At 45.4% G+C, this 9,989-nt stretch overlaps 1 protein-coding gene and 1 pseudogene across 2 annotated transcripts in view; both read left to right on the plus strand.

Annotated features, from left to right (window-relative positions):
* The first annotated feature begins 366 nt into the window (after positions 1-366).
* LOC101618279 lies at positions 367-5,214 on the plus strand (annotated as a pseudogene).
* A 1,984-nt stretch (positions 5,215-7,198) lies between these two features.
* UVRAG (UV radiation resistance associated) overlaps positions 7,199-9,989 on the plus strand; it is a 238,662-nt gene continuing 235,871 nt past the window's right edge. Inside the window, exon 1 of one of the 2 annotated variants that reach the window (XM_004683215.2) lies at positions 7,199-7,533. In XM_004683215.2, the coding sequence (XP_004683272.1) occupies positions 7,417-7,533 (117 nt within the window). In that variant the 5' untranslated portion in view covers positions 7,199-7,416. The remainder of the gene's footprint in view (positions 7,534-9,989) is intronic. The other variant, XM_012725607.1, reaches the window with a different exon arrangement.

Genomic DNA, 9,989 nt, shown 5'->3' on the forward strand with positions numbered 1-9,989 from the left:
ATAGTGCTGGGCTTTTAACCCCTGTGCTAGGAGGGCCCAAAAGTTCAGATTATCTAACAAAGGATGGCCCCCTGGCAACCAGTCCTTACCCTTAGTTTATCTGGGAGCTTTCCAATATTCACTCATTAACATAAACTCACCCGTGGTTGGATGCATCTTGTTATTAAAAACACAATACATTTATTTCACTTTTATTGCTATGAAGCTATTTCATAAGCTTGAAACAAAACTATGGTAACAATAGAAGCCCTGTGTATATAGGGAATTAAGAGAGTCTTTGGAGCTTTGTGGCAATAACAGTGAATGAATAAATATGTGTTTCTTATTATAAATATCCTTCTAAAGCTCTTTTTCGTGGCTCCTGAGAGGCAGTTGGGTGCTTCAAGATGAAGCTGAACATCTCTTACCCAGCCACTGGCTGCCAGAAACTCATTGAAGTGGACAATGAACGCAAACTTCATACCTTTTATGACAAGCTTATGGCCACAGAGGTTGCCGCTGACACTCTGGGTGAAGAATGGAAGGGTTATGTGGTTCGAATCCGTGGTAGAAACGACAAACAAGGTTTCCCCATGAAGCAGGGTGTCTTGACCCCTGGTCGGGTTCGCCTGCTGCTGAGCAAGGGGCATTCGTGCCTCAGATCCAGGACGACTGGTGAAAGGAAACACCAATCTGTACACAGTTGTATTGTAGATGCCAACCTGATCATTCTCAACTTGGTCATTGTGAAAAAAAAGAGAAGAGTATTCCTGGACTCACTGATATAACTGTGCCTCGCCTGAAATGGGGCATTTAGTGGGAAGATTGAGAGGTGCACTGAGACTCCCCAAACCTTGCACATTCTAAATGGGTTCTTCCATCTGCCACAAAAAGATAAAACATACTCTTAATATGTAAGATCTTCAATAGCAAAGAACTTCAATAGAATTAGTGTGTAATAGAAGAGAAGAGAAGGATAACAGTTTCCAATGAAACACCCAAAGACACCCATCTCCTCATGGGTAACTGTTCAGCCAAATGGTTGACCCAAAGTGGGACCATTGAGGCCCAAAAGCTGGCTGGAAGTCTAAGGCACCTTCTGGAGGGACCCATGGGAAGGGGCACAAGGGGCCAGGTGAGTCTAGAAGAAGAGCAAAATCAAAATCCAAGTCAGGATAAAGGCTGCTGTTGTCAGCCTCCGCAGGGGCTCTCACCCACCTCTCTGCCTTTTCTGAGTGTTTCCTTCCTGGTCCCCCCAAGTCCTCGCCACAGTCCAAGACTGAGAAGCAAGCGCAGCTTCTTCTTCACATGTTCCTGTTCCGCCTGCCTCCTCCTGGTCTTCTGTCCTTCCAGCCATCTCTCTCAAGTCCTTGCTAGCTTCCCTCTCTGCTCAGTTCCACTCTTCCTAAGAGGTCCCCTTTCTGTGGAGAGCACACTGTTCCGGGCCATGGACACATGAAGATTTGCCGCAGGTCTGAGGCCCTTTCTGGCAGAGAACACAAGAAAGAGGGTGAAAGGCTGCTATTGCAGTCTCCCACCTGCCTTTCCACCTACATGTTTGCTTCTACATATCTCTCTTCCACATGCCCCTCCAAGTCCCTTTGCAATCGTACCAGAGGGCTAGGCAAAACCAGAGGAGAATCCTATGTTTTAATCGTTTTTTATTGAGGTAACATTGGCTGACACTGTTGTCTGTGTCTGGGGAATGGAAGCACCCCCTTGTGATGTTATTATCATGGTGCAGCCACAGCCAAAGCAGCCACTGTCCACCGCTAACATCCCTTGTGCTCCCTCCCCACTTTGTTCTCACCCCTCCTGCTTGCTCTCTGAATTCCTTAGTTCTGTAGGCAGGTTTTGAAGGGTTGGACTTTAAGTTTAGCTTTATTTGACCCTTTGTTTGGTTTCTCTATATTCCACAGTTAAAATTTTTATTTATTTATTTATTTATTTTAAGATTTATTTGTTTCTGATACAGAACTGAGGTGCAGGTAGCTTTATAGTGCTATGCTTTAACCCATGGCACCAGTGGCGAGGGCTTCTATATTCTGCATTGAAGTGACACCATCTGTTATTTATCCTGTTCCTTCTGACTTATTTCACTTAATCATAGCCCTTGTTACCTCAAATGCTATGAATTTGCCTTTTGGTTGCTGAGTAATATTCCTCTGTGTATTTAGACTACATCTTCTTGATCCACTCATCAGTTTTTAGGCACGTAGTTTATTTTCTTAGCTTGGCTATTATAAATAGTGCTGCTATGGCCCCCCCCCCCCTGGTGGCGCAGCCCATTAAAGCACAGCACTAAGAAGCTTAAGCCTCTTCCGCATGAGTTCGATTCCCACCTGCCCCGGAGGTGACCACATGGCGTGGCAGACCTCTCCTGGCCCGCCCGCTGCTCCCCTCAGCAGTGTACTTCGTCGATCTGCCTTTTCTGCTTCCTGCTCTGTCTCTGGTGAATCCTCTCACCCTCCACATCTCTGGCCTGTACCCCAGTTCTGTATGAATAAATAAATAAATCTTTAAAAAAAATAAATAGTGCTGCTATGAATACGGGAATGAAAGTTTCCCTTTGAATTAGTGTTTTTGCATTATTCAGGAAAATACCCCAGTGTGGAATTGCTGGGTCCTATGACAGATCTATTTTAAAAAAATATTTATGCATGCAGAACTGGGGTACAGCTCAGAGGTGCAGGGTCGGTGAGAGGATTCACCAGAGACAGAGTGGGGAGCAGAACAGACAGATTGACAAAGCACACTGCTGGGGGAGCAACAGGCGAGACAGGAGAGGTCTGCTGCACCAGGTGGGTCACCTCTGGAGCTGGGTATTGAACTCGTGCTGAAGCGGCCATAGGTTGGCTTAGCTTTTCAGTGCAGTGCTCCAACCTGCTGCGCCACCAGGGAGGGCCCCTATGGGCCGACTTTTGTTTGTTTGCTCTAGCCTGCCCTGTCATGTGGCCATGTTATTCCCCTCCAGCTCTGAACCATATTCTGCATCTTCCCTTCAGCTGCCCTGTGATGGACATGCTCACCTCACGCTTGTCATGCTGTCAAGGCTGCCACCTGCCCTCACCCAGGCTTTCAGCTTCCTGTTTTTTGGCCCCACCCTAAAGGCTTTTGGACTAAATTATTTAGGAAGAAAAGAGATTAAAAGAACTGCTTAGAGTATTTTATTCTTTTGGATATTTTTGCAGCTATACTTTGCTGTTGATGAGAGTAAGATTCTCATTCCTTTGATAAATTCAGTCCTCTACAGTATACACAGTGTATTCTAATTTGAGCAGGAAATGTGGAATGGGGAGATAGAATCCTGATCTAGTGTCAGATGCCTGGTATGCTCTGTCAATCTGCTACTAAGAAACAGGTGACTTAAAAAAATTATTCATGTATGCATACAAGAACTGGGTATAGGCCAGAGTGTGGGGGTTGAGAGGATTCATCAGAGACAGAGTGGGGAGCAGAACAGGCAGATTGAAATACACTGCTGAGGGGAGCAGCAGATGGATCAGGAGAGGTCTGCTGCGCCACGTGGGTCACCTCCCTGGCTGGGGACTGAACTCATGTTACAGTGGCTGCAGATCACTTCATAGCACTATGCTTTAACCCGCTGAGCCACCAGGGTGGGCCTGAAACAGGCTGAGTTTATGCAGCTAGTTTCCTTTTGCTGATCCTCTGTTCAGGCTTCTGTAAAACTGAGACGATGATGCTTATTTCACAGTATTTCTCGGGAATTGACTATAGTAATATTTGTAAAGTACTGAACAAAAGTTAGCTCTCTCTAGCTCCCAGAGAAAATAATCAAGGGAGGGATTCAACTTGCCTAAAATCATGCAGTCAGTAAGCTGCTGGCCCAGACTGACATGTTTGCTTATTTGTGTATCCCTGGCTTGGAGTTCTTTCAGTTGTCCCACTTCCTATCCAGAATACTTGTTCTCAGGAACTCTTGGAAAACGTGCCTGCCTCCAGGAATGAACAAGGGAAACCAGGCATCCTGTGAGTGCCTTTTCCTTCCAGGAACTCTGCTATCTTCTTTTGTTCTAACTCAATTTGTTCCTAACCCCAATGAAGCAACACCACAACTTACTATTCTTATCTTTTACTATTCCCTCCTCTCCCACTCCTGCATGTGTTGTTGACACAGAGATATTTGTTGTTGCAGCCAGAGATATTTCTAAATCAGAGATCAGACACACCACTCCCCTGCTTAGACCTTTCAGTAGTTATTTTCCCACCTCAAATAAAGTCCCCCAGGGGGGACACATTACCTGGCAGGATCTGACCCTGCTGGTACCTGTAACTTCACTCTGTATGATTAGGGCTGGATTACAACTTCTGAAGCTCTAAGCACTGCAATGATGATGCAGCTGCTGCCATAGGAGATTACAAATAAAAACAACACAACATTGTAAAGAGGTTTGGATTTTATTTTATTTATGATTTCTTTCCAAAAACGTTCTACTTCATCCTGCTTGCCTTTGTTCCCTACTCCAGCCTAGCCTTCCCTTTCAATTCTGTTGGAGAGAAAAAATAATTCTCCCTCTACTCTTCTGGGTTCTTGGTTGAGACATGCCCTGTAAAAAAGACAAATTAACAGGAGGAAAACAAACACTATCGCCTCCTTATCCACTTTTATTTATCCCTCAGACTTCACTGTAAAATCAGTTCCCCAAAAAAGTTTTCTCCAGGTGACTCCCACTAACAGCCTCCTGGGTTAAATGTGCTTGGACCCAGTGTGTGTTTGCTGTGCTGGCCCAAAAATTCACAAGCTCATGTGCTCACATGGGCACACTTGTAGTTCATGGCAGTGTGAAGACCACTGGAATTAAGTTTTGGGGTCAAGAGTCCCAAATCTTATTTCAATTTTACCAGAAATAATGCAAGAAATGTTGTGTGACCTTGGGCAAACTGATTTCCTCTCACTGGAGCTATGTCCCCGTGGGGGAGACAGTGAGGCCCCATGCCATCCAAACATTCACTTATTCAAATAGTCATCCATCCATGCACTAATTTTGCTTATTCATCAGTTCTTGTTCATTGAAGCTTATGGAGTCAGTTCTCTTGGCAGGATGATGGGGATTCGGAGTAAATCCAGAAGCAGGAGTTCTCCGCAGAGTGGAGAGACACATACCCCTCAGTATGTGGCTAGGCCCATGGAGGTCTAGAGTAAACAGAGGTCAGGAGGTCGGCACAGAAGCCCAGAGGAGGCAGCAATTAATTCAGACTAGGACGAATTTATAAGACAGTGTCTCTCGAAGAACTGAGAGACAGACACACTGACCAAAGACTCTTGCCTTTCAGGTTCCTTGGGTGCTTGTGGGCTCTTCAGGGAATGACTTCTTTGTCTTACAATTCTCATCTGGCCTTCTATAAGAAACTCATTCTTTTATTCTTGTACCTTCAAAGATGCCTCTTTAGGACTGTCTGGGTATCTTTGTGAAGGTCTCCCCGTTACCTAAGATTAAGTCCACATTTCTCAGTCTGATAATCAGGTTCTTACCTCTTCAAGCCTCTGCCTGTGCTCCTGCATCGGACCTTTGTTTCAGCCTTGTCAAACTATGTGAATGCCATGTTCTCTGCCTTATTGCCTTTGCTCATGCTGTTCCTTCTGCCCAGCTCCTCTGACCTTCCTATACAACATAATGCAATTAGCAATTTCTTCTTCTGTACCATTATACTTTATACATCATTTCAATTACTGCTTTTACCACTTTGTATTGAAGTTATCTGTGAACTCCTAGCAGTCAGGGATGCTATCTTCTTTATAGCAATATGGGCACATATTAAATAAATCCATATATATTATTGCACATATTTTAAAAGTTCATATATATATTATTGGATATATTAAATAAATCCATATATATATTTAATTCCTACAGAGACTCTTTCTATTTTACAGATGGAACAAGTTGAGAGAGGGGAACTGGCTTGCCAGGAACACATAGATAGAAGGTTGCAGAGATAAGATTCCAAAGTGACTGATTATTGTTGTTGTATCTGATTCTAAAACATTGTGTTCTTTCTGCTTTATCAGTCTAAGAGGTGAGGAAATTCTGTCTAAAGGGGGTAGAAAAGCAGATAGATATCCTGTAGAATGACTCAATGCTAATGTAGAAACAATTGCTGTAGATGTTATCAATATGGTCAAGGAAGCCTTCAATGGCATTTGAGCTGGTTCTTCACTTCAAAAAACCATATAGTTGGAAGGCAGCTATGCTCACCATTATACCACCAACGAGCATAATATAGAAAAGAAATAAATTTAATAAAGAGTTCAGAAGAAAACAAACAAAAACCATATACTTATTCTTTATTAGGCAATGGGAATTCAGAGCTATATCAGATGAGGTCCGTTGGCTTGAGGAATCCAGGATACCTGTGTTTGCTTCTGATATTCAAAAACAATGCAATATAATACGTAGAGAAATGTGATAGAGGCAAGACTCCTAACTCAGATTCCTTGTGCATCAGAGAAGCCTTTTAGAAGAGAACCCAGCCCTCCGTGACATTTGATGTGTAAATTAGCATTAGGAGGGGAAAAGGAAGTCTTTCTAAAGGACAGTCTAAGTAACCTATTTTTGGAGGCAAACAGCGTTCAAGGTGTGCCTAACACACTTTGTCTCTCAGCCTGCTAGTTACTGAAAGTGCGAAGAGGGGTGTGGAGTTAGTTGTGGAACTATTGCTGGACTGTCTGACAGTTTTCTGACCTCAGTGTATCCTGCGTGGTGATTTTCCGCCCAAACATAAATCATTTCTTTTCAATCCCGGCACGCTAACAGCAGCACCTCGGAAAAGACTGTTCAGGGAGTCTGAGATTGCAGACGAGCCATTGCTACCTTGCAGGCAGGACGGTACCATGGCAACTAGGTGAGGGCGGAAGTGGTTCGCTAAACTCTCACTAATCAGGTGACTGTCTTTCCTCCTGCACGTGATACCAGGGCTCAGATCCCGCCTCTCTCTCACTTTACAGGTAATTGACAGCCAGTTCGAGCAATGGTCTGCAGTTACACCAAGAGAGCACGCCCCATGGCACTGAAAGGACCAATGAAGCTGGGGGAAAGAGAAGCAACGCCTAGGTTTCACCCGGGTTTGACAGACGCAATTTAGTCCATTTTCTGGTCCCTCCTCCCCGAGCCCATTTACGAACGGCGACTGACAGGCCTCCTACCCAATAGCTCGCCCCTTGTCTGTCGTTGGGTCCCGCCCCTGAGGGAGTTGAACCAATGGGCAAGTCAGGTCTCGGCGGGGTGGTGGGGGTTGCACTGCGGTAATATGGCTCTTCCTTAAGCCAGCGGCGGCGACGGCTGGAGGTGGGGTAGCGTAGTCCTGCCTCTCAGGTGGCGGGTTTCTGGGCTGCGGGGCACGGCTGGTCGAGGCTGAGAGGTGGTGGCGGATGCCGGAGGAGCGCCGGCCCCGCCGCTTGGCGGCTCGTGGGTCAAGATGAGCGCCTCAGTGCCTATCGGGGGCCCTGTCCCCCAGCTGCCTGCCGGCGCTGCTGCCGCGCTCCCTCCGGGTTCTGCCGCGCGGGCCTTGCATGTGGAGCTGCCGTCTCAGCAGGTAATCCCGGGGGCTCGCGGCTCTGGGGAGGGACCGAGCGGAGGCCGGTGAGTAGACCCGGAGGGCGGCGTACTGACTGTGTGCCAGCTGGGAGACCCTGCGGAGTGGCCGTGGAGAACTCGGGGGGCTGGGGAGCACTGTCGGAGGTTCTGCGAGGGCTGGGATCCCCAGTGATGGCCGAACCTCTTGGAGATCTCAGTTTCCCGGAGAAATCCCGTTCCTGGGGATGGGCCGTGAAAAGACGGGAAGAGATCCAGATAAAGTCCCGAGGTTCTCCGAGTCCACGTCTCTGTGGGGAGCTGGGATTCCCTCCGAAGACCCTCCTCCTCGCCCCTCCTGGGAAGGGACCCGGGGATGCCCTGGTGTCCCACGAGACACCGGGAAAGCGCGTTTCCTTTCTCTTCGCACTTGGCGGAGAAACCACCTAGTAGTGCTTGCATCCGGAGAAGAGCGGCATCTTTAGGATTTTCTAGCCTTTACTTTTAATCCCCCTTTATTATGAGTTACTCCTCAGTTTCTTAAAAGAAATCCCCTTGGGACTTTCTTCCCAGTCCTCAGACCTCTAAACAACGCATTTTAGCAGTTTAGGGAGATGCTTTCCTATTTGATTTCCTCAAATGAGCATCCGTGGAATGAGGATTTTATGTATATTCATGTCTCGCCATCCTTTAGCAAGGGCTTTGAGTGCTTCTTGGATCCACATTGTATGGGGATAAATGAAGAGGGGAGCATTGACTTTGGCGATCTGACAAAATTCTTTGTTATTATCGACATACTCCCTTGCCCTTCTCTCCCCAAGAGGAGTCTGCGGGAAGATTAACTTTAAAGTGAGTTAAAGTCACCTCCCCCCCCCGCCCCTCCCCCCGGCCCCCCACCGTCTTATTGCTCCTTCCTACTAGAGGACCTGAGGGAAACTGTCAGTTCTTGAGAGTTTACCATGTTGAATCGGTGCGAGGTGATCAAAGCCTGGTAGATCCATTTAATCCTCACAATTTTACGAGATAGTTTTTTTTTATTTTCTTCATTTTGTAGTTGAGGAAACTGAGTCTTAACAATGTCAAGTCACTTGTCTAAAGCCTTGAGTTAGTAAGTAGTAGGGTTAGGGTTCAGAACCCTGGTAGCACATACACGTGGTTGTGGTGTTTGAGACTACCAGGCTGAGAAGAGTGAGTGCTCCTTCATACACCCGGTCTCCCCTCCCCCCCCCCACCTCTTCTGTGGTGCCGAAGATACTTAAGGAAGGGACAGAGATTGAGTTGAGAGTAGGTGGAAAATGAGATGGATTTGAATAGAGGAAAAGTGTGTGTGAGAGGAGTTGGGGATAATCAGTACTGTGGTAGCCACTGAACTATTTGCAGAAGCAAGAACTTTTTGTGATTTAAAAAAAAAAACTGGGATAGGCAGATATTGCCTATATAGGCATCTTTTAGTAAATTTGTCTTCTTAAAATGGGGAGTAAGTGGGAGAAAGATTAGGGTAGCATGTGTCCTGATGTGATGCTTCTGGGAAGGTAGAGAGGATGAGGAGTTTGAGGGTACTTTGGTTTGGATTTTATTTGAGGTGCTAGGGGAGAATAAAAGTCTGATGGTGGTGGTAGGCTAGACTCTGGAATGAGCATTAATGTTTGTGTGTGTGTGTGTGTCTCTGTCTGTCTGGAGCTGTGTAAGGGTGGATACTAGGAGAGGCAATGGTGAATGCTGAAGGAAATCCTGAGTAACAGAGGGGCAAGAGGGGTTTAGTTTGGTGGATTTTGAGAAAATGTGAGATTAAGAAAGAAAAAGAGAAAGAGAAAGCATTTGTTTGACAGGGCCTGATCTCTAACATTGGGTGAAACAAATCCAAACAGATTGTCTGTGGGATAAGTTCAACTGCTTTTGTAAACGTTTGTCAAAGTTTTGGATTCTTGCAGAAGGATATAGAGTGGCTGCTTAAATGTACAGCTGAATACTGTTGAGCCCTGAGTGGTATTTACAGCTTTCTGGGGGTGTTGTCCTTGAAATCTTGGGAGGCAGTCTGTTTATTTTAGCAAAAACACTTTTACTTTTGTAGCTGACTATAATTTAGCTTTCTAGATCAAAATGGTGACGTTTTAGTATACAAATATAAAACATTAAAAATTAAACATTTTTTGTTAACTTTTCGCTATATACAATAAAGCACAACGATTGGTAGTATACAGCTTAATGGATTGTCACAAAGTGAATGATTATATGACTATTGCCTGGATTAAGAAGTACAGAATTATTAGCATCCCGTATGTTGTCTGTCTCCCTTTGTTACCTTTTCTTCACTCCAAAAAGACCATTTCGATTTCTCATGTAGAAGATCAGTTTTTACTTGTTCTTGAACTGTACCTAAACCAAGTCATGCAAAATACAGTCTTTGGTGCCTGGTTTCTTTTGCTCAATATGTTTTTGAGAGTTGCAGGATGTGTATGTATAAACCTCATTTTTTTT

The sequence above is a fragment of the Condylura cristata genome, unplaced genomic scaffold, assembly GCF_000260355.1.
Source record: "Condylura cristata isolate star-nosed mole 26May11 unplaced genomic scaffold, ConCri1.0 scaffold00015, whole genome shotgun sequence".
NCBI classification, from domain to species: Eukaryota; Metazoa; Chordata; class Mammalia; order Eulipotyphla; family Talpidae; genus Condylura; species Condylura cristata.